The sequence below is a fragment of the Camelus ferus genome, chromosome X (genome assembly GCF_009834535.1).
Source record: "Camelus ferus isolate YT-003-E chromosome X, BCGSAC_Cfer_1.0, whole genome shotgun sequence".
NCBI classification, from domain to species: domain Eukaryota; kingdom Metazoa; phylum Chordata; class Mammalia; order Artiodactyla; family Camelidae; genus Camelus; species Camelus ferus.
In genome coordinates this window covers 87,133,734-87,158,728 of record NC_045732.1, presented here as the reverse complement: position 1 = coordinate 87,158,728, position 24,995 = coordinate 87,133,734, and the positions used below count along the sequence as shown (strand labels likewise).

The 24,995-nt window shown below is 49.3% G+C and overlaps 1 protein-coding gene across 2 annotated transcripts; it reads left to right on the top strand.

The window, feature by feature from the left end:
* Positions 1–10,159: 10,159 nt before the first annotated feature.
* On the top strand, positions 10,160–12,336 carry SOX3 (SRY-box transcription factor 3). 2 transcript variants are annotated; one of them, XM_032474514.1, is made up of 2 exons: positions 10,440–11,341; positions 11,429–12,336. In XM_032474514.1, exons 1-2 carry the CDS (start codon positions 10,554–10,556, stop codon positions 11,670–11,672), a joined length of 1,032 nt encoding a protein of 343 aa, XP_032330405.1. In that variant the 5' UTR covers positions 10,440–10,553; the 3' UTR covers positions 11,673–12,336. The 2 variants fall into 2 exon arrangements, with proteins under 2 accessions (XP_032330404.1, XP_032330405.1); XM_032474513.1 differs by having other exon boundaries at positions 10,160–12,336.
* The last annotated feature ends 12,659 nt before the right edge of the window (positions 12,337–24,995 follow it).

Sequence of the window (24,995 nt, the reverse complement as noted above, 5' to 3'; positions counted from 1 at the left end):
TAACATATTGGTTTACCTAATTTTATCTTGAATTGACTCAGTGTCAATTTTAATATTTCTAATTAGTGCATCTTGAAAACCGGTGATGTCTCACGCCAGTCCTGGGGGAACAATCTAGGGAATGTAGGGTCCCTCCTCATTCTCCCTCTATCATTTGTCACTGTTCATTAAGACATCTGGCCATCATTAGGGACTTTACTTAAATATAGGAAGAAATAACGACATGCTTCTAAATATGGTACAGTATCAACAGCACTGTGGGCTATGTGACCTAATGAAAACTACTGTTACTGCCAAAGTGCAAGCAAACTATAGTTTGGTGGGAAGATAACTGAACAAGGAGTCGAGAGGGGTCTTTTCCATGCCTGACTTTGCCAACAATATGCTCCACCATTTTGGACAAGAGTCTTAATCCTTCTAAGCCTATTTCCTTATCTGTTAAAATAGAAATAAGTTTGTCCCCATCTAAGCTACATAGCTCACAGGTTGCTGTGGTGATGATGATGGTGATGATGATGATAACCTAACATTTACTGAGTCCTATGACTACGTGCCATGCACTGAGTTCAGTACTTTATTTACATAATCCCGTTTATTTTCCACAAACATCTTAAAGGGTATCACCAATTCCTCTTTTTATAGATGAAACTGAAGCTCAGAGAAGTTAGGTAACTTCCAGTCAGGGCCAGGGGCAGGATTCAAACCCAGGTCTGGGCTGCATTTTTATCCGTCAGAGCTCCGCCTAGTCTTTCAGCAAGTTTTAAGTAGGGGTCAGTCAAGGTTTCATGCTGGATCTCTTTCTTCAAATGCAATGGCACTGACTAAGCGCAGAATTAATCTGAACTGAAGTCTCTCTAATTTATTTATTTTAGAATGGTTTTTGTAATTCTCTAAGTCTTTTTAGAAGCTGCTGTGCAGAGTGATAAGCCTCTAATCTCTGCAGGTGATTAGAACGACTTCTCTCTATTTGGCTTGGTCCATTGTGCCTATTTCTGGGACCCAAGAGAAAACATAAAAGCTATGAAATTGGAACAAGACTTCGCTCCTACTTCAACACGACTCCTGATGCCATCTGTAGAAAGAATATACTTTCTATCGTGCTCCGAAAGAAAAAAAGTTAAAACTTCCATTTTAAGCAAAAATAAAGGATTTAAGACCCACCTGACACTAATTGTATGTTTTTAACAGTGGGCATGTCTCTATTATAAAGGATATTTTATGTTATCTTAGAATTAAACACAAGAGGCCCCTCTGTCACAAACCAAAATGCCCGCCCATCATCTCAGTGAGGGCTCTCTAGAGAGCCCTGACAGAAACAGTCTCAAGTGACAGTGCCGAATGTGGGAGACGTGGTGCAGGATTGGAAGCACGGAGTAATTAGTTCATTTTTTTTCTTTCATTCAAAGAGGACTTCCTCAAGGACTATGATTCATTCCAGAAACATCTGTGCATAGCCATGGAAGGGGTAAGAAAAGTGACATGGTCCCCTCTCCCCCACACTAGAGGAATTTTCAATCCTGTTTCAGGGGAATAAGAAAGCCTGGTTGAAAAACGAGAGGACTCTTAATTGAGCTTGCTCTGGGTTAAACAGAGTGCCAGGTGCCTTCAGCTGCATTAGCTCATTGAATCTCTATCCTCAGCCAGTGAGGAAGGCCTGACTACCCACGTCTTTCAGATGAGAAAACTGAAGCTCAGGGAGAATAATAAACTTGCACACTCTGGTTAATAACACTGTATAGCATATTTGAAAGTTGCTAAGAGGGTAGATCTTAAAAGTCCTCATCACAAGAAAAATACATTTGTAATTATGTATGCTGATGGATGTGAACTAGACTTACTGCGGTGATCATTTTGTAATATATACAAATATCGAATAAATCATGTTGTATACCTGAAACTAATATGGCAATTATACCTCAAAAAAAAAAAAAAAAACCCATACCCAAATCATACAGGTAGTATAAATACTCAGGCTTTACTTCATGTCATCATCCTGAGAAATATTTCTTTCTATTCTTCTGAACATATTGTCCCCTTCTAAAGCTGCTAAAGTTAAAGCTTCAGGCCCCTTGGCTGGCAGTTTTGGTACTCCTCCAAATTTCAGTTCAAATGCCCACAACATCATATATCTGAATCTTCCTTCCAGAGTGAAGGCCAAGTATTGTGAAACATAAAATCAGACCCATCAAAATAATCATACGGCCCTCTGTCTGGACAACTTTCAGTTATTGATCTGTGACCACACACTGCTGACCTCTGCTATGGAAACTCAACTTGGGAAGGTGGTGATTTCTGTCCAGTTCCCCTGGAATTCTTTCCAAAAACAGGCACCATCACATGCAATAGACAAGAGAAGCAGTCTCACACTTGCATCCTGGTAAGATGGCATCCTCCACTGTAGGAACCCAAGGGTAGGGGGAATCAAGGGACTTGACTGACTGCCAAGAGAGTCCCTTCTTCAGGCTGCCAAAGAAATCGGACGTGGCAACTCCGTGCTCTTTGGCCAAATGCTTCTTGTGACATTTGAACAAAGCAGCAAAGAAGTAAATGCTCAAGAGCCAAAAGCAAACATATTAATTTACTCGATATCGAAAATATGGTAGGAGACTCTCAAATGGAAGCATCCTCAACAAGGAACATAAGAACAATTTTGGTAACCATTTTTTGTAGTTGCCTTTAGAAATACTTTGAATAACTATCCTAGCAGCTCTGCTCTGGTCCACTCCTTTCGAAGTTGGCAGACTATCTCTCAGTTGTTTAAAGGATAAAAGGGACGACACCACTCACAGACAAGTCCACGGTTATTGTGTTCATTCACTGAAATGATTTTATAGTTATGTAAAAATATTTCTTTATTCTATAGTGAACAAATCAATTATCTTCAATTAAAATTTTTTAAATGATTTTAAGTCTTTTTATTAGTACAACAGAAAATATTAAGTTCCCAGATCAACTCTATAGGATTGCACTAGTATTTAATTCTTCAGAGAATTTACCTTGTGATTTATAAAGATCAGATCAATAAATACATATTCCATTTTCAAGGGAAACAAAACCTCCTCAATCCATAACTCTATTTTGATGTTTCTAGAATATCCTTCTAAAGGCTTATTAAAACTCTGGTAATATTACCGAATATTTTCCTCATATGATTAGTTTACGTATGTTGAAGGTTTTATTTTGTAGCACCCCCTACAAACAGAATTTTTGTCTTCTTGCAAGCTAGATAATTCACCCAAATGGTGAAGACTTAGTAATTTTTTAAAATGAAATCATATCTAATGACACCAAACCAATGGGGTTAGCAAATTTCAAAATGCATATTTTAAAAACACAAAGATGTATAAACCAAATTATGGTCTAAAGGGCACAGAAAAATTACCTGGAGATGGATTTAGCTCTGTGAACAATTAGAAACAATACTGAAAGCTGCTCATTTATGTCTGTCCCCTGTCATCACCTCATCTGGGTCTTTCAATAATGGACTAAGAAATATAGAAAAAAAAAAAAAAGCAGGGTTTTCAATATGGTTTTTCTTTGGGGAACAATAAAAACATTAAACTTTATACATTTAAGTGTCTGTACACTGAATGGTAGCCCTTTCATGGGAGTCCAGCTTGGGTTTTATCTGGGTGGGGGAGAGGGGAGGGAGTCTGTGAATACCCTCAGAGTCATTTAAAATATATAGTATTAGCTAATTGATGAGAGGACTAAAAACAATAGTAAGTAGGCAGCCTGGCTGCGTGCCAGGAGCAAGGCTTTATGGTGAAAGCGAGTTTACATTAGAGGCCTGTTTTTCCCCTTTCCTTATATGAAATGAACAGCTGTAATTGAAAAGCAAGGAGCTCTATGGTTTATAGAAATAGGTGTTGTGAAGAGCCTTGGCCGTCTAATTTTCTTCCTATTGCAGGGCAGGCTTCCATTGTCTGTTTTTTAGAGCTAATTTCTTTTCTGATCAAAAGGCCCACGTCGTTGAAAAGGTAGTAATGACTATTCATTTGGCTGAAGCCGCCATTCTCCAGACTGCAAGCTTTATTTAGAAATGGCTATTTCTTTCTAAAAGGAAAAGCTCATTTATGTCCTCTATAATGTCAATTAAAGTAGAATATATTTTAATTATTTATCCTGAGGAGAAACCTTTTAGGAACTTAATTTAGTATGCCTATGCTCTGCAGACACTACAATATGTGAATGTGGAATGATATCTAGGCACATGGGTTTTATTTTATTTTACCACTAATGAATAGTTTATTTGCAACTAATTAACAAGTTAAATCGGCACAATTAGTGTCGGATTTCTTTAATAATATAACTCATAAAGGGATAGCCATTGGAACTAGAAAATAAGGTTGGTTGTTGGCTTTGTAAAGAAACCATTCCACAAAAGGGGCAGTTTTTTCCCATTAGAAAGGGTTATTGGGACGTTCTACCCGTTGCTTTTTCAAATGCAAGCTGGGCTGGGCTGGGCTGGGCTGGGCTGGGTTGGACTGGGCTGGGCTAGTGGAGGAAAGATGTTCAGCAACTAGGGGAGATGGTATTAATTACACAAACATCACATTAGCCCAGCCTCGGGGTCGTAACCCGGCGACGCTTTCCGGAGAAATGGAACCTAGGCGCCAAAACGCCAGCGCGGTCGGGCCTCGCGACAGACCTTGCCTTGTCGCACCGTCTGGCCGCCGGCCCGCGCGGAAACGGGGCGACACGAGGATGGGCAACCTCCATACCTGGCAAGCAGCGGCCCGCTCGCCGTTCCCGGGCCGCGCGTCCTCCGCACGGCTCTCCGTCGCGAGCCGCAGCCCCGTAGCCTCGCTCACCCGCCACTCGGACTGCGGCGCCCGGGCTCCTGGCCCGCGGGCGCTTCTGCGTCTCCGCCGCTCCGCCCGCGCGGCTCGGCGCGGCGGCGGGAAAGCGTGCGCGCGGGGGAACGAGCGTGGCCCCTGGCGGCCGGGACGCGCCGCGGTCCCCAGCCCTCTGGGGGCTCCCCCGGGCCGCCGCCGCTTTCTGCTGCGGAACCGGAGCCGGCAGGTCTCCTCTGTTGCCTGGCGCACAATGTAGCACATAGTAGGGGTACAACAAAAGTTTAGTGACATGGAAAAAATGACGGCCCAAAAGACAGGCGAAGAGAACATAGAAATTCCGCGCATCGAATTCCATGGCTTTACACTCTCCTGAAAGAAAGTGAAAAAGAGAAAAAGAAAGAAAAAGCAGGATAGGGGGAAACAGCTGAACGCCGCCCTGAGGTTTAAAATTTTCTCCAGGATGCTCTACCCAGTCCCCAGCCCGCCATCCTGCGCCCCCTACGCCTGGGGCCGATGGGCTTGCCCCGCCTCACTGGAGGTGCCCGGAGGTCCGGTGACTTTACAGGCACACTTCCCCGGGAAGCACTGCCGGGCCCGAAGCCCCCCGGGCTGAAATCAGCGTGTGGACTTGTGGGGACGTGGAATAACTCAAGCAACGTTAAGTACTGATAACGATTTTTAGATTGTTTTCCCTGGCCCGGCTTCTAGCAGGCCACCTCGCCGCGGTAGAGGGCCGTGCCTTTGCAGCCAGAGAAGGAAGTGGAAAAGGCGACGGGCCCAGTGGGAGGGCAGGCCTGGCGGTAGGGTGCCGGGTGCCGGGAGGCTGCTCCGCAGCGGGGCGAGTTTGGCAGCTTGTAGAGCCGAGCGCGTGCGGAGAGCTGTGGGCGGGGAGGAGGGAGAGAGGCAAAGAGGTCGACCGCAGTGACCCGGAAGACACACTCTGCAAGTGGGACCCAGTCCCCGGGCAGAGCCTTCCTCCTCCCGGGGAGGTGGGAGCGTTTAGGGTGTGTTTGGCGGTGTTCGAGTTGTGAGGTCGGCGAGAGGCCGCTGAAGGCAAAGATTGTCAAATTCCTCGTAGTTGCTTCGCACCTAGGGAAAAAAGATCTGGCCGTTAATATCGAAATAGCCTGCGGGTAAAAGGAATCTTAGCAACTGAGCGCCAAGGTGTGGGCCAAGAGGATTCCCAGTATCCACCAAGTACAGCTCAGCTAACCAAGGGAATCGAATTCGGAAACTCTTTTTTAAAAGCACACCGTCCTTCCCCAAAAGAGCTACACCAAAGTGCAATAGAATGCAGTTGTACCGCCCACAGGAGGCTTTTTTTGGTACCTCAAGGATCGTGTCACCACACACCTCGGTAGCTCCTAGGAAACTTTCCTTGGAGAGCATCAACTAGGTTAATGTTTGCAAACTGCACCGCCAGCCTAGGATCTTCAGCTCCTTCCCAGACCCATAAGAATGAGTGTTTCATTGGGCGCTGCGGGGGACGGTGGGGGGAGGGGGAGGGGAGAAGTGCTGCGGGCTAAGGGAGGAGGAGCAAACTGAAGGCTTCAAGAACTCAAGAACTAGAAGGTGCTGTGCTGTCTCTTCCACCCCGTTGGAATGCTGGTGACCTTTACGACCTTTTACAGGAGATGGTTCTACAACTGACCCAAGCCTCTGATTTTTTTGGTCAAGACCCTCAGTCTGTGGCCTAGATATACAATCTTGGCTAGGAGCCAGAGTAAATAGTCAAGGGTTGTTCTCGAGGAAGGACTAGAAAAAACTGCCTTTAGATAAGCAAACTTTTTTTTTTCCCTGCTGGAAAGCGAAGCTTTTCTGAGAGTCGCCAGGATAAGTTTTTCGCACTTCCTCAAAGCCAGACCGCTCGCTGGGCTCGGCTGCACTTGAAAAAAGGCGAACACTCGACCCTATTGTCAGGCCTCAGCCCCCGGAGCGGACACTGATACACACCCATCCCATCCCACCCAGCACTCTGAGGACACCTCTTCTAAGAGGCGGGGCCCTAATCAAGCCACAGACCCCGAAAAAGGTCCCCAGTGAGCAGTTGCTTAAGTAGGGATCAGGGCGGGCACCCCCGCACCAGGAGTGGGACAGCCCCTCTCCTGCTCTGCTCGCTACCAGCAGCTCTAAGGCACAACTGGTGAAAGTTTACTTTGCAGATGAGGCTCTTGGGACCCCTGATTTCTGCCAAGGCTCGAAACCGGAGGAAGGCAGAACAGAAGCACCCTAGGCGCCGGGAGCCCGCCGGGCCACCCATGCTGAAGCCTGGGTCCCCGAGTTTTGCGATAACCGGCCCTCTAAGGTGAGCTCTACTTCTGCCCCGCAGCGGAGCCAGCTGTCTCTCCTTGGAGGGTTGGGGCGACCTCGAAGTCCCGCAGGGCGGGAAGGGGCGCCTCTGGGTGAAGTTTCCAAAGGAAGCCAACAAACGGCGCTGTTGCCGCGCCCTGGGTCCTGGAAGCCCCAGGCCCAGCCCCAGTCCGAGGGAGCCGGGCGGGGGGAATGGGGAGGGGGTGCTTGGCCGGGTTCCCAGCCCGCCATCCGGGGCTCTGTATGCCGCCCACGGGCTCCCAGAGACCCCAAGGCCCAGAGAGATGCCGAACACGCTCTCTTCTCCGGGAGAGGTTGGGAAGGATTGGTCCTGAATCCCGCTGTGTCCCTCTGCTTTCCTCACTGGGTGCAGGGTGCGTGTCGGAGAAACCGGCTCCGATTCCGCCAACAGTCTTGCCTCCCTGCAGGCCCCGCCTGAACTGAGGACCCTCGGGCCGTAGTACCTGCTGCGGCACTTCTCCCGATCCCCGGCGAAGGTCGCGCCGCTCGGCTGGTGCCTGCCGCCGGTACTGCTCATTGGCCAAGAGAACAGTTTCCTTCCAGCATTCCCCCCATCTCCCCACGCCCATAAGAGGAACCTCGCTTGATTGGTGAAATGGTAGTTTGGGGTGAGGACGTTTCCTCAGAAATGTTGCGAAGGAAATTCAGCGTGACTCTTACCTGGGGCTGTGTAGACCACCCCAGAGGTACCAGGCACAGACCGGTTTAATCACGGCCTCCTAGGGAAGCCTGGAGTGTCGACAGGGTGTCTGATCCTGGCAGGACTGCCATAAGTCTGGCAGAAGGATGTCATGTTGAAAATGAGCTTACCTATGCCGCGGGATAGGTGTGGTCAAATGACAAACAGCCGGGCACAGTGACTAGTTCCCCTGACAGTCTGCTATGGGGAGGAGTGCAGGCCGGGCACCGCATCCCTTGTCTAGGGAAATATGCAAACCAGGCGCTGTCACCACAACGGCTTACTTGGGTCCTAAAACTTGGAAAGTATCCTGACATCTGGCTACTGGACGCCAGGCCGCGCGTCGGTTGGGTAGTTTCTTAAAACGCGCTTCACTTAGCAACAGCCTCGGAGGCCCAGAGGGCATCTGGAGAAGGGCGGCAGGAGGGCAGGGCTATTGCACATTGACTTCTTTGGGAGAAGGTGGGTATGACTAGAAAAATTTGACTGTGTCAGCCACTTTGGCAAGAAAACAGGTGCAGGTGGGGACTGCCGAATCATGACGTTTTCTGAGACATGCCTTCCAGTCCATGTCAGCTTAAGTGTACACACCTGTGCGCGTGCGTAGGTTCCCGTGCGCGCGCGCACACACACACACACACAAGACATACACTGAACCATTCCACATCGTTTACTTTAAAACCCTAAATCCGTACACCCATTCAAACGATCACAGCCCTTAGCTGTGTACGTGTGCTTTCTTCCGTCCAGATGAGCAAGAGAATGTAGACCGGGGGGAACCCAAACTTAAGGGGAGGGGGTTTCAAGACCTCGGACTTACAGGAGAAGATGCCGCTGGGAGCTGGGATTCTGGTGCCAGCGATCTGCCAGTCCTAGGGCAGGCTGATCTGCTATGAGCCCCCCAGGCACAACGCCTTACTTTAAAAATTTGTGCAAGAAGGATGGAAGCTCCTGGCGTGCAGGCATCCCAGGATAGCCAGGTCTTGCATTAGCACTAAAGGGCTAAAAGCCTAGGTTTGGGAGTTGTTTTTTTTTTTTTCCCACACTTAGGATTTATGTCTTTCTTTTGGTTCCCCACCTTTCCAAGAGGCTGGCGGGGTTGGTGGGCCACACTGTGCGAACACCTTATTTCAGTCTCTGCCACTTATGCCTGGCTGGCTTCTCCTTCCCACCCGTCGCCTAGGGCGGCTCCAGGAGTTTCAAACGCTGTGCCACTCGCTGGCGGAGGCGATAGTTGGAGTTCTCTCTCCCCGCAGCCCAGGTTCCCGCGCCGCTACCCGACATGCGGGTGAGTGTCGCGCTCCGAGTCTCGAAGCTCCTGTCAGGAAGACTGTAAAACAAAAAAGAAGGACCGAATACGTTAGCAGAGCCTGATCCCCGGGGAGGCGGCGCGGCTGCGCGGCGAGAGCAGCGCTCACTGGTCCTGGCAGGTGCGCGGCCAGTGGAGGGGGCCCGGCGGTTCGCCTCGAGGACGGCCTCGGCTCCTCTCCGGCCACCGTCCACCCCCCTCCAAGAAACTTTTCTTTCACTTGGAGAGGCTCCGTGTTGCCATGAAAACGGATTTTCCAAGGGGCCCGACCCTCCCCCTCAGGGGCATCGGACTGGAAAAACCGAAATGGCCAGAGAGCAGAGACAAAAAGGGGCCGCTAAGCGGGGGCCCGGAGAAGAGAGCCGAGGCCGGTTCACCCCTTCCACCCCACACACACTACCCGCACCACCGCCTGTGAGCGCCTCGGCCCAGCCCCGGCAGCGGGCGTCTGACCGCGCGCCCTCCTCACACAAACCACCAGAGAGCCTCAAGCCTTCGTTCGCTCCGCGGTCCCGAAAACTGTCTCCCGTGCCCCGGTCCCTGACGCCCGCTCTGTCCTGGGTGCGCGGGCTCGCGGCTTCCCGACGGAGGATCGGGCTGGACAGAAGCTGGTTCCAGGGAGGGCTTTTGGAGCCGCAGCCCAGGGTACCTCCGCTGCGCTCTGAGTCCCCAAGCCCTCTTGGGTAGCTGGCGATGCCCAGTGTCCCTAGCGCTGGCAGCAGAAGCGATTGGAGGACCTCCGCTCAGACAGCGGGAAGCTTCGCAGGGTGGCCCCGGGACCGGGAGCCCCTTGGCCCTGACAGGGCTGCAAAGTTGTTTTCTGAACCCCGTGGGCGCCCCTCTGTCCCCTCTCCCCGAAACCTGCTCCCGCGCCCCCTCCCCCCTCCGTCACCTCCTCCAGTTTCGTTCTTTCAAACTTTTTTGAGACCCTAATTGGTGGTCTCTGAGCGGCTCTCCGGGACTCCCGCCTCCTGAATAACTCTCATCACGTCACCGGGCCCAAGAGGGGCGTGGGGGGTGAACGAAAGGACTCCCCGAACTTTTTTTTCCTGCGGGGCCGAACGGGGGCTCCGTGATGATTGGCCAGGGCGCATCACTGCGAGCCTGTCAATCACTAGGCCTCCCGGTGGCGAGGGGCGGACCGAGCCCCAACCCCGGGGGATCGGAGCAGGTATATAAGAGGCCTGGCGAGCGCCCGGCCAGACTGCGAATGCGACCAGCCCGAGACAACGCCTCAGGTGCGAGTAGCCTGCGGGTTCCCGCTGACTTGGCGCGGAGCACTTCAGCAAGCCTGCCCTTCCCGCCCGACCCGCTGGCCCACCGGCCCCCAAGCACCCCACCGACGGAGTCCCCGGGCCTTTTCACCGTGGCCGCTCCAGCCCCGGGAGCGCCTTCTCCTCCCGCCACTCTGGCGCACCTTCTTCCCGCCCCGGCCATGTACAGCCTGCTGGAGACTGAGCTCAAGAACCCGGTGGGGCCACCCACCCCGGCGGCAGGCGCGGGCGGCCCCGCAGCCCCGGGCGGTGCGGGCAAGAACAGTGCGAACGCAGCCGGCGGCGCGAACGCAGGCGGCGGCAGCGGCGGTGGCGTGAGCGCCGGCGGCGGCGGCGGGGGCAGCGATCAGGACCGCGTGAAGCGGCCCATGAACGCCTTCATGGTGTGGTCCCGCGGGCAGCGGCGCAAGATGGCCCTGGAGAACCCCAAGATGCACAACTCTGAGATCAGCAAGCGCTTGGGCGCCGACTGGAAACTGCTGACCGACGCCGAGAAGCGGCCGTTCATCGACGAGGCCAAGCGGCTGCGCGCCGTGCACATGAAAGAGTACCCGGACTACAAGTACCGGCCGCGCCGCAAGACCAAGACGCTGCTCAAGAAGGACAAGTACTCCCTACCCGGCGGCCTGCTGCCCCCCGGCGCTGCAGCTGCCGCAGCCGCGGCTGCTGCCGCCGCGGCCGCCAGCAGCCCGGTGGGCGTGGGCCAGCGCCTGGACACATACACACACGTGAACGGCTGGGCCAACGGCGCGTACTCGCTGGTGCAGGAGCAGCTGGGCTACGCGCAGCCCGCGACCATGAGCAGCCCGCCGCCGCCGCCCGCGCTGCCGCAGATGCACCGCTACGACATGGCCGGCCTGCAGTACAGCCCCATGATGCCGCCGGGCGCCCAGAGCTACATGAACGCCGCCGCGGCGGCCGCCGCCGCCTCGGGCTACGGGGGCATGGCGCCCTCAGCCGCGGCCGCCGCGGCCGCCGCCTACGGGCAGCAGCCCGCCACCGCCGCGGCCGCCGCGGCCGCCGCCGCCGCCATGAGCCTGGGCCCTATGGGCACGGTGGTGAAGACCGAGCCCAGCTCGCCGCCTCCCGCCATCGCGTCGCACTCGCAGCGCGCGTGCCTCGGCGACCTGCGCGACATGATCAGCATGTACCTGCCGCCTGGCGGAGACGCGGCCGACGCCGCCTCGCCGCTACCGGGCGGCCGCCTGCACAGCGTGCACCAGCACTACCAGGGCGCCGGGACTGCCGTCAACGGAACGGTGCCTCTGACCCACATCTGAGCGCCGGCCTGCGCTCGCCGCCCCTCCGCCCCACCCCGACCCCGCACCCCCGAGTTGGGACGCCTTGTTGTTTAGCTTTGCTTGCCTGGGACTGTTGCCTTGTACCGATGCTGGGGAGGACAGAAAGTTTTGCTGTAGCTGTCGGGTTTTGTACAAAAGCAAAGAGTCCGGAGCGGCGGAAATGGGACTTTCTAGAGCTCGCCTGCCCCTCCCTCCCCTTTTGTAGGCTGGGAATCGCTGTGTTGTTTGCAAAGAAAAAGCCGCCCCCCTCCTCCTCCTCCTGGGTTCCTGGGTTTTTCTGTTGCATTTGAAAATGTTGTCTCTTTAGTTTGCAGTTAGCCGAGGAGTGAGTGAATGGGAGAGACGTACTCTCAGGGGAGGCTAGCCTGAGAACTGCAACGCCTCCTCCCCCAGTCGCGTTGCATCTGTTTTCCTCGTGGGCTTTGGGGGGGCTGACCGCGCGGAGTCGCGCGGCAGCTAAGGCCGCTGTTAATTTATAGCCAGGTGTGCGTGTGTCTGCCGCCTCGCCGCCCCTGGCCGCGGGACACCTTCTGTCCAGTCCGCATTTAGGCTGTTGAGTTGGTGATTTCTGCCGTGATTTGTTGGATATTTCGTCGCGCTAATGTATTTGGATTTCGTTTGGGTGGTAGGGAAGGGGCTATTTTGTTTCAGGTTTTTCAAGGTTTTACTCTTAATTCCTAAATGAGAGATCAATAAATTTTATAACCAACATGGTGGAGTCCTGGTAATTTTGCGGGCCTGAAACTTTAGGTGCGGGTTGGGGAGGGGACCAGCATTCGGTGTTCTGATCGTGGTCCGGTCGCGGGGCCGGGTGGGAGCGGGGTCCTGGGGGGAGGCGAGCGTGATCTGAAATGGTTTCTTCTGGTGATCCCAAACGCTGCGGCTCCCGATATTTTCAACTGAAACTGAGGAGAAAGCGGTCTGTCTTCCTGAGAGCGTCTCCTGGGAGCGAGCACACGCTGGCTGCGGCGAGCACCCCGCGGCCACGCACCTGTTGATCGCGGCGAGCGGCCGCGGGAGGAGAGCCCGCCCGGGCGGGGAGGGACCGCCGCGGCCGCGGACACCGGCCCCCAAAGCCGCACCTTTACCTTTGTGCACTGGGGCGGGAAGACACTCGAGCCAAGCTGAAATATTTACAAAACGAAAACCCTTCGGAAATCTCAATTAGTCTATTAAAAATAAATGGTTACAAGAATCCTTGGCAGGAAACAAGTACGTTTCAACCGCGGCGGCGGAGCCAGCATTCAACACTGGAAGGTGTGTTTTTGAAAAGTCCCTCTTAACATTTTAAAAGAGCGTCAAACTTCTCCAGTGGCTTTTTCTTTTTGACTTGTCAACTCGGTAAACTTGTTTTCCACCAGAGGCTCCCTCTCATCCCCAGCCTCGAGCCCGCTTTCGACTCCTTCCTTCCCCCAACTCTCCCTCAGTCCCTGACCCTTGGGCATTCCACTGTGCCCCCCGAAAGGCCTTTCGTTTCGCGCCTGGCCACACGGCCCCAGTGTATCTGTTTGGGGCCTAAGAAGAAAACAAATAGAACCAGTGTTTTTTCACCCCCTCCTCAGCTGTTTGAGGTGATTTCCTTAATCCCTCTAATCCTGTTACCTCGCTATCCCAGAATAACTAAACTCGGGCTTTCCAATAAACTCGGCCCGGTGGACTGTTTTTTATCCTCATCCACTCCTGACCACAGGTTTCTTTGCTTGAGGTCTGCTGGACTCTGGGCGACAGAATCTCCCGTAAATTGGTCCGAATTCCACATTTCCAACCGGCTTCCTTTGTGCGGGCCAGCCATTCACCTGCGAGCCGGGGCGGGCCTCGGGGGGAGGGGCGGGGGCTCTCTGCGGCTTCGGGGGTCGTGGCCGCTTTTTACACATCACTGCGGATCCTGGAGACCAAGCTCACCATGCCTCTGGGAGAAAGGTCGGGTCTCCCAGGAAAGGCAGCACCACCCCTCCCCCGCAGACGATGGCACTGCCTCCCCCACCCCGGACTGTACCTCACCGTGTGGGAGGGCCCTCGGCGGTGATTTACAGACCCTCCACCCGGGGCTGCTCCGGGGCCTGCAGCGTCCCGGCATGGACGAGGCCTCCGTACCCCGCTCTCCTCTCGCCGCCCCAGGGCCACGGACCTCGGACCCCTCGGAGCCGGTCGGTGCCGCAGCCCTAGCTGCAGTGATTGGAGCGAAGCCACAGGCTGCCAGGCCGGCGGGCCTCACGCCCCCTCCCCCGTGCCCCGCGTCCCAGGGGCGGGAGGAAACTCTCTTGTCATATCCACCCCCTATTAATATCTTTCACAGTGTTTGGGCCTCCGTAAAATACCTGTCCGTAGGTTACTCTGGGTTCAAATTGCTCGCAATTGTGGACACAAGTTTGGTCTGAAAGACTCCAGGAAAGGGAGGGTGAAAACAAGCAATTCCGCCCCACTGAGGGGGCGGTGCCAACGCGGGAATAAACTGACACTGCTTCTTTCGAAGAGTCCATTGTGCTGCTGCCTTCTTAGAAGTGCCAGGGTCACCCTTTCAGCCGGTCTCACACACTGCTCACTCCCTCTCTAAACATCCATGGCTTTGTGTTCTACTTTGTCTGATTTCCAAATTGCCTTGAAGAGAAAGGATTTCATCAATCAGCACATTTGGAGGATTTAAATATAGATGAAAGATAATTGTTTTTTAACTTCAGCAACAGAGAAGAGAACTGGACTGGACTGGAGTGAAACTCCCATCTTCCAGGCCAGAGTTTTCAGACTAGAGCATCCCCTCCCCCTCTCCCCCTCCTCCTCTGCACGTTTCTACCAGGACAGTTGCCCGTTAATCTGCTTTATAGATGAAGATTCCGGGAAATTTTAATTTGAAATCAGGGCTCTGCTGCTTAAATGGCAACCATAACAAAATCTGGTCAATCCCCAGCTCCTGCCTCCTCCGGCTCCTCTTACGTATGAGGAAACTGGCTCCTCAAGGGGCAATGACTGCGCTGAAGGTTGCTTAGCTGGTTCTCTGGCCGCTAGGCTCCCAGACCTGGAGGGCTCTCGGCGCTGCCACAAGATGGAGAGAAACCGATGAAATCCCAGCCCCAGCTGCCTCTCAAGCCCTTAATCCAGAGGGGTCGCTGGAGAAAAGAGGTAATTCCTGACACACACCTAGTAGCCACTGCTTGGCGAAAGGTGAAGCGATGTGGGGAGGACAAGGTGCTTATAGAAGGAAAAACTGGCCCACCTTTTAGCTTTCCCTGACAGGTGGGGTTATCCTACATTAATCTCCCTTCTAAAAATCTACAGGGGGCAAGGGCATCCAAAGATGCAGGTAGAGGTTTTTAAACAAAGACGTTCATCACAGACCTCCTTACAACAGTAAAAGTTACCGACAACCCAACTGTCCAACAGATAGGACAAGGTTATGTAAAATACGTTTTCCAAAATAGACTATTTTGCAGATATTAAAAATTGTGTGTGGAGAGATTTTAAGGGAACTGCTTAAAACAAAGTGAGAAGAGCAAGACGCAGACGAGTATATTCAGTACGTCTGATCTATTTAAAAATCAACATATATGACTGGGAAAATACACAAAAATTAGGAATACTGGTTCGTCTTCTTTCTATTTATTTGTACTTTCCAGTTTCCTCTGATAGGACTGTATGTCTGTCATCACCAGAAAAGGCAGCTTTCAAATATCTTCTCTCCCAATCACAAACACAGAAATGTGTCTCCTCGTGAAAGAAGAAAGTTCAAGCTTTCCCTTGGTGTGTTTTGGGGCGAGGAGGGGGCGGGGAGCCCCAAGAGCAGTAATTCCCTAGCTCTCCTCCGGGCTGGGGCCTGCAGTGAACACACCAGAGCAACCCCCTGCCAAGCGCCCTGCTCCGTAGCGGGAGCAGGAGCAGATTAGTGACGGCTCCGTCATTCTTCAGACCCACTCACTGGAGAAAAAGACCTCCTTGGGAGCCAAGCTGAACAGCTTGGGCCGCGGGAAGCCCGGGCCACTGAGGAACCAGAAGGCCCTTAAACCCAGGGGCCTGAGGCACGCTCACTGCCCTCTTGGGGCGGGGGGTGGAGAGCAAGCCCAGGCTTTGGGTCCTGGGCCAGGCAGGGGAGGGGTGAGGTGAGCTCCCCACGGCACCCCTGCAGCTGGATGGAACACGATATGCTGTGTTCCTCTGCCTCATCACTACCGTCTTCATCCACACCACCGTCACTGCTGGCTGGACCGCTGCCATGGCTTCCTGTTTGTTCTCCCTGCGTCCACTCTGCTCCCCACCAATACATCCTCCCTAGAGCATTCCCTCCACTTTTCAAACGTAAATCCAATCACTGTCCCTTCCCTTCCTCATAATCTTCTGGTGGCTTCATACTGAGTGCTCTTGGAAAAAAGTCCCAACTCCTCTAAAGCTTTGCCCAATCAACTGCATGGACTTTCACTCAGCCCTCAACCCCTGCCAGGATCCGGTTGAGAAATGCTTGTGGAATAAATAAATCACGGTAATTTTCTCAGATAAAGATTATTGTGCACAGAGCACATTTTATTTTGCATCATCAGGATTTTCCCAAATCTCCACATTAAGCACCAACTTCCTGACAATTAAAAAAATCTACTAGCAAAAATATATAACTTCTTTCTTGCCTCAGGGCTTTTGAACTTGCAGTTCCCCTTTCCTGTAATGTTCTTTCCCAAGCTCTTCCCTCAAATAGTCCCACGTCCTCTGGAAGATCTCAGTTTTAGCATCACTTCTGGGAAGGCTTCCATGGTGCCCTCCTCCAGAACAGGACAGGTCTCCTTGTTACAAGCTCTCATAGCACTGGGTACCTTTTCCCAGCACTGATGCCAGTGGTTATTTTACATTTATTTTTGTGATCCTGCCTATCGTTGGTCTCTCTCCTAGTCTGTAAGTTCCATGAGGGCAAAGACTGTGTCTGGTTTGTTCACCAGTACCTAGCACAACCCCTATTCCATATTAGACTCTCAAAAATACATGTGGCAGAAAGAACTCTAATTCAAAAAGATACATGCACTCCAATGTTCATAGCAGCACTATTTACAATAGCCAAGTAGCCAAGACATAGAAACAACCTAAATGTCCATCAACAGATGACTGGATAAAGAAGATGTGGTATATATATACAATGGAATATTACTCAGCCATAAAAAGAATGAAATAATGCCATTTGCAGCAACATGGATGGACCTAGAGATTACCATACTAAGTGAAGTAAGTCAGACAGAAAAAGACAAATGGCATATGATATCAATTATATGAAGAATCTAAAAAAAAAAAAGACACAAATGAACTTATTTACAAAACAGAAACAGATTCACAGACATAGAAAACAAACCTATGGTTACCAGGGGGGAAAGGGGGTGGGAAGGGATAACTTGGGAGTTTGAGATCTGCAGATACTAACTATTATATATAAAATAGGTAAACAATGAGTTTCTACTGTATAGCACAGGGAACTATATTTAATATCCTGTACTAACCTATAATGAAGAAGAATATGAAAATGAATATATGTATGTATATGTATGATGGAAACATTATGCTGTACACCAGAAACTGACATAACATTGTAAACTGACTATAGTTCAATTTAAAAAATGTATATATGTGGAGTGTTTACTGTATGTTTAAGAAATGGGGGCTCTTGGGGCTTGAAGCTAACAGGATGAATGCAAGCCCATGAAAGTCAAGGCTGAATCTGCGACCTTGGCTCCATCCTTTACCAGCTATAGGCTCTTGAGGACATCACTTACACTGAGCCTCAAATGGGAGTAACAATGTCTCTGGTCTTTTTTAAAAAAAGATGCTTCGAGAGCTGAGCACGGTGTCTGGCACACAGCCATTGTGCAGTATGTATTAGTGATAATTAGCACCTTTCTTAGGGAGCCTCTGTTGACTCTTCAAGGAGGAGCTAGTGTTCTCTGGTCAAATTGTGTATTTCCCAGCTGACAAGTGATGTTTTTTTCATTGCTGAGGCCAGTTCTTGCTATAGAAAGAAGGGAAAATAAGACATCATCATGAAAAATGAACAAATCATATGACACCAAAAACATAAACACAAATGAAAAAATAGATAAATTGGACTTCATCAAAATTAAACTTTTTTGCTTCAAAGGACACCATCAACAAAGTGAAGAGATAACCCACAGAATAGGAAAAAATATGCACAAATTGTATATCCTACGATTGTATCTAGAGTTGTTTCTAGACTATATAAAGACTTAAAACTCAATAATAAAAAATTACCCAATTAAAAATGGGCAAAGGACTTGAATAGGCATTTTTTTCTTTCTTTTTTTGGGGGGGGTATTTTATTTTTTTAAACATTTTTTACTGAGTTATAATCACTTTACAATGTTGTGTCAATTTCCAGTGTAGAGCACAATTTTTCAGTTATACATGAACATATATATATTCATTGTCACATTTTTTTTTGCTATGAGCTACCACAAGATCTTGTATATACTTCCCTGTGCTATACAGTATAATCTTGTTTATCTATTCTACATTTTGAAATCCCAGTCTGTCCCTTCCCACCCCCCGCCCCCTTGGCAACCACAAGTTTGCATTCTATGTCTATGAGTCTGTTTCTGTTTTGTATTTATATTTTGGGTTTTTTTCTAAAGGAAATATACAAACGGGCAACAAGCATATGAAAAAGTGCTCAACATCATTAGTCAACAGAGAACTGCAAATCAAAACCTCGAGGAGACACCACTTCACATCAGCTAGGATGGCTGTAGTAATAACTTAAAAATAGGCAATAATGAGTGCTGCTGAGGATGGAGAGAAACTTGAATCCTCATATGGTGCTGATGGAAATGTAAAGTGGTAAAGCCACTTTGAGAAACAGTCTGACAGTTCTTCTAAAGGTTAAACACCAAGTTACCATCTGATCCAGAAATTTTACTCCCAGGGATAACAAAAACATATGTCCACACAAAAATGGGTACACTAATGTTCACAGCAGCATTATTCATAATAGCCAAAAAGTGGAAACCTAATTGTTTATTAACTGATTAATGGATGAATAAAATGGTATATTCATACTATGAAATATTATTCTGCAATAAAAAGAAATTGAGTACTTGTATATATACCAGGTTAGTATACATACATGTATTACCTAGCTCTGTCAACTGATGAAGAGGCCTAGGAACAGTGACATCCCAGTAGCGACAAACACATCGAGAATCCAGATCTTAGTGTCTCATATCATTCTTCAGTAAAAGGAACCAGGGATCTTTGGGAAATGGATGATTCTAGGACTAGGAACAGAAAGACACAAAATGAGTCTGGAGCATCCTGCAGAGAAGTGTGCACTACTCATGGTGAGTCCGTTCCAAAGAGAGTAATATGGATGGGGGGGGGGAGTGTAACTTTGCAGCAGAGAAGTCTGCAAAGCCTACCTCAGCCAAAAGAGCAAAGTCAACATCAGCAGTGATGTCATGGTGATCGTAAGCACCCTTGATGTGATGAGATAAAAATGGCACTTATCCGGTGTGGTCTTCCTCCCCTCAAACCATCATCAATCTAATCATGAGAAAAACATCTGACAAATCCTAACTGAGGATACTCTACAAACTATCTGACCAGAAATCCTCAAAACTGTCAATGTCACCCAAAACAAGGAAAGTCTGAGAAACTGTCATAGCCAAGAGGAGCCTAAGGAAGTAGGGTAGATGGAAAAGAGCAAATCGTTACCAAAGGGGAAACAAAATAATCTTTTCAGTTACTAAAAACCTAGATTACATCTCCAAGTGGGTTCTTGTGGTAGCAACTCTGCTCAAAGCTCATTTTAAAAGCACTTTGTGGGTTAAAGGAAATCTTCATTGAGAAAAAAGGCTCCTGTTTAAAAAAAAAATAATTAAGAGCTCATTTATTTTTAAAACATGTTATTCTCTATGGAAATGTCAATAAAATTTAGAAGTTTAAATGAGCATGTATATTTTAGTCTTAAATTTGGTTAATATCCTTTTATATGTGAATCTTGGAAATACCTGATGAGCAAAAATAAAACATGCATGATACTCAGTAGACATTATTCAAAACATCTACTGAACTTTCATTTTTATTTAACTATGAAACCACTAGGGACTTTTGAAATGTGTTTGAAAAGCCTTCTCAAAGTCCAAGATTTATTTATTCCATACCCATTTTTAAGGCATTGTATGTTTCAGGAAGTATGCAAGGATCTGGGACAACAGGAAGTCATGGGGCTTACAATATAGGGTTGGAGAAACATGGTCAACAGGGGACTCAGTCTCAAGATAGAATAAAATGGGAGCCATTCCACATAGAACCAGGATCTGCGAGAAGCCGAAGAAGGGGCTTCCTGGAGAAGAGACCATTTAAGCTGAACCTTCTACAGCGTGTAGGGCTTTTATAGGAAGAGAAGGAGTGCTGGACGTTTCAGGCTGATAGAACAGCGTGAGAAAGACACAGTCATATATCCTGGAGTCAGGGACTTCGTGTGGTTAAGCAGCGTGGCTGCAGAGAAAGCAGGTGGCAGGGTGTTGTGGGAAATGAGCCTGGAGAGCCAAAAAAGGTCCTACTTGTGGGCTGTGAATGCCACGCTCAGGTCCCCTATCCTGTACTCAGTGGGAACTGCAGAAGGATTTTGTTCAGTGCTTTATAAAGACCAAGCTGAAGGCAGTGTGAAGGACACACTGGAGAAAGAAGAGATTGGAGGCAGGGAGATTAGCCAAGAGGTTTCATTTTGCTTCAGGCAAGAGAGAAAGGCCTGACTGGGTACAGTGGCAGTGAGACTGAGAAGTGGCAGGATCCAGAGACAGGAATCTCTTTTGTACCCTGGGTGGGGTGCATAGACAGAGGGGGTGGCATAAACAGAGAGAGAGATCACAAGCAAAGGAGTCTAAGTTCTTAACCATTTTTTTTCAGTTTGGTGCTGTCTGATTCTGCACACAGTCACAATCATTCACATACACATCACTTTTGTTCAAAAGAACCATGGCTCCATCAAATTTAATGTGGTTTTTAAATGGTAATAAAAGTCAATTCCATCCACTAATATTGCTCAGTTGAAAAGAATTCTCTCTACTTGTTGCTTCATTAATTGCTCGGTTGAAATACCATGGATTATTTGCAAGTGTACAGTTTGAAATGTTCAGAATTAGTCAGTCCACTGTATTCTAAAAAGACCTCTAAGGTGCCTTCTAACTTTAAGATTCTTCTACCAGTCTTTAGGTGCAGGAACAGGATATCTGTAACTGTCAAAAGCCCCAAGCAGTTCAGCAAAACTGGAATGGTAACAAGCTTCTGTGCTCACACCCTGGGTAGGATAGTAGTGTCAACACCTCCAGCAGAGCTGATAGAGCTGTCTTTCAGTCTGTCTGCAGGCTCTGTTTACATTCTGCAGGTTAGCTAGGAACACTCTCACCACCGCCACCCCTTGAAAAAGATCTCTGGGTCAACTTGACATCTTCTAGACTCTCCGTGTACTGTATTTCTTCCTGTAACAAGCTCTCCCGCTATGTTACTTTATATGATTTCTTGGCGAAGAATAAATTAGGCTGAGTGTGTAAACAACATATAAACTCTAGGGATGTTGCCAATAATTGCAAGCAATGAAAATCAACAGCAGATTTGCACAGCAGTCTCCCAGCTGGAACTCGGCCGATTTGGAGAGGGCTCCGGTAGACCTGAAAAGTGGAGAAATTCACTCACGTTTGGAGTCTTTAGTGAGGAAAACTGGGACGCCAATATGGCTGCAAAGTGAAGGAAAAGCATTTTACAATGGGAGGTAACTGCTTGGGAGAAGATATACATAGAGTGCACACACACACACATACACAAAGGCCAACACTTGTCTGATGATAAAGGACATTCTCTAAACTGTTGAACACCTCCAGGGATCTAGCCTTGGTCTTTGCACTTTCTGAGCTCCCTCTCCATTGAGAGTCCCAAAAGTCTGTATGGTTTTCCTGAGTCTCAGACCTTTGGATCCAACTGCCCCTTGAATATATTTACTGGTGTGTCCCATGGTCCTTCAAAGTTTGACTGGATCAAACTAACTCATCATTTTCCTTCTCAAACTAACACTGCCTCTATTTTCCATCTCAATGAAACAGCACCCGTGTCTGCCTAGACATTTCTTTCCCCCTCTCACTCTAACCCAACTTCCTACCATTTCCGGGATCCATCTGCTCTTCATCCTCATTCCCTTAGTTGGGGCTTGTTGTTACTTATCCATTGCCGTGTAAGAAATTACCCCAAATGTTAGCAGCATAAAACAACAGATACTAATCACTCACCATTTCTGTTGCTACGAATCCAGGCCTGGCTTAGCAGGCTCAGGGTCTCTCACAGGCTGCAGTCAAGGTGTTGGTTGGGACGACAGTTGTGTCAAGGCTCCACTGGAGTAGGATCTGTTTCCATGGTCACTGATGTGGCTGTTGCTGACCTGCCTCAGAAGATCCACTTCCCAGCTCACTCAAGTGGCTGCAAACAGGCCTCTGGTCCTAGCTGGTTTTCGACCAGAGACAATGGCTATTTGCCATCTGGGCCTCTCCACAGGACAGTTCACAATATGGCAGCTGGCTTTGTAAGTCAGTCTTTCTGTAACCTAATCTTGGAAGTGACATCCTGCCATCTTTGTTGTATTCAGTTCTTAGGAGCAGGACACTAGGTCCGGCCTGTACTCGAGGGGAGGAGCTTACACAGGGCATGACTATCAGGAGGTGGAGACCATCGTCCACCAGAGGGCCCTGGTTCTTTGTCTGGACTGTAACCCGTGCAGTAGCATCCTGACTGGTCCGCAGGCCTCCGGAGTCTCCCCACTCCACATCCTCCTCCGTACTGGGACCTGGGTGATGGTCCTGCGGAAACAGTCTAATTATGCAATCCCACTTCTAAAAACCTCTGTTGGCAACTTGTGCTGCCCACAGGGCAAAGTCCAAACTCCTTGACAAGACATTCAAGGCCCTCCACAATCTGTTCTTGGCTTCTTAGCTCTGTAGCCTCATTTCCCACCACCAACCACCTCCCAACAGCGATACCAAACTCCCCATGGCTCCCAGGTTCCCAGAAATGAGCCGAGTTCTTTCTGAGCCTTCCACAACTTGAAGTGACTCCACTCGCCACCTCATCCTATTTTCTGCCCCTCATCCTTCAGGGTGCAGCTTCAGAGGTACCTCCTCTGAGACACTTGCCCTGACTCTCTCCGCCTTCGTGTTCCCTGAGCTCTCTGGAGGGAGCGCTCTTCGAGGAAGTCGCACGGTGCCGGGCACGTGCTATGAGGCCCTTGATGGAGGTTTGCCATTTTGTTCAATGAAATCAAATAATGCTAGGGCTATAAGGAATTTTAAAAAGAGGAAAGAAAAAAAAGAGCGTAGATCCCTGACATTCAAACAAGGAAGGTCCTGAAGGGCCTGAGAAGGGAAAGGAGAGGGCTTGTCCAAGGTCATTGTGCTATTCGGTAGCAGAGCTGGGACAACTTACTAGCTCAGCCAGAGCTGCTCACCCCAACTCAAGGGCTCTTTCTACTATTACCAAAGCAACTTCACCGCTTCCGGCTCCCTGTGGCCCCTTGAAATCTCTGATTCTCTGAAGGTGGGAAAAAAATGTTTAATCAGAGTTCTTCAGGTGATGTCTCTCTAATCCTCTTTAGGTCCATGTTAAGCCCTAGGGCTATCTCCAGCTTGTGTGAACAGGACTTCCTTTATGGTAAGATGGTGAGAATCACATTCTAATCTTGGGTAGAGAAATCTGAAGAAATTCTCTCCACTTGGTTTTTGCGGGAGGGCTGACTTCACGGGTGTGTATGGGTCCTGAGGACCACACTTGGGCCTCCCCCAGTGGTTGTGTTCTTCTCCATTTTCTGTGGGTCCACCCAGCACTCTCCTTTCTGGGTACGTGGATTTTCCTTTCCAGGGTGACAAAATCCAGGACACTCACAAGGAGAAATATACAGGCCGCAGAGGGTGCTCCTTTCCTTCTTCCTTTCGTACAGAATACATCCTTAACATACCAAAAAGAGCCGTCCCAGAGATAACAGGGACTTGCAGCATGTGCTGCCTGAGGAGCTACAGCAGCGGCGGCAATCCCAGTGACAGTCCAGTCCCCGAAATCAGCCAGAACGAGGAATCTGACAGGAGGTGCTGAGGAGGAATACGCTGCAACAGCTCAAGAGGTGCTGATGTGGGGAGGGCCGTGGCAGGGCAGCTGGTTGTTTTAAAATCCTAACGATATGGCTAGGTCCTTGTTAGATACCGTGTGCTTTCAGTGGGCAGAGGAGAGAACCGAGGCTCCAATGACTGACCCAGCAAGTAAATCTTTCAGGTCTTGAGCACCGTGATCAGACTTCAAAGTTCAGCTCCTTCCAAGGGCCAGACATCAGTTTGCTTTCCTTGAGTATGTTTTGTTAACCTCTCTGAGACTCAAGTGACTTGTCTGTAAAATGCGGATAAAGCAGTACTTATGCTATAGCATTGCTTTAAGTTTAAATCACTTGATGCATGTAAAGGGCTTACCATTCAATACATGGAAATTTTTACTTTTATTAATACAGCCCTACGATCCAAAATGCCCACATTCCAAATGAACATTAGACTATGACCTCTAATATATCAACCCATGGAGCTTTCCAAGCCAGCTACTCTGCTTACTAGCTGTGTGGCCTTGGGCATGTTTCCTAACCTCTCTGAGCCTCCAATTTCCTTATCTGTAAAATGGGGATAATAATGGTTTTGGCTTTATAGAGTTGTAAAAAGATTCAATAAAAAACTTAGCACAAGGCCTGGTATATAGTGTGATAATGATTCTATTCATAGCCTTTCTACAGCTTCATGAAACCCAGGTTTACTGCTCCAGTGGAAGGAGCACAGGCTTTGCTATCAGGCAGATCTTATTAATTAATTTATTTACTTATTTATTTATTCATTTATTTAACAGAGGTACTGGGGATTGAATCCAGGACCTCGTGTATGCTAAGCACGCACTCTACCACTGAGCCATACACCCTCCTCCCACCTGGCAGATCTTAGTTTGAGATGTTTATAGTGTAAATTCCAGAATCCCAGTGCCTGCGTTTCAATCTCAGCTCCATCACTTACTAGCTGTATGACCGTGCGTAGGAACTTGAACTAGAAGTCAAAGATTCATCTTAGAACTTTGCTTACATTTCAATAACCCAGTAGCCATAGAATATTCTTAGGTCTGAATGGAAGTCTTAGCAGTATATTTATTTTCAGAAGTGGTTTCTGTAATTTTGTAAGCTTTTTTCACAGCCCCTGTGCATTATTTTGACCTCTCTATCCATCGGCTTCCTCACCTGTAACATGCTGATTATAATAGCAC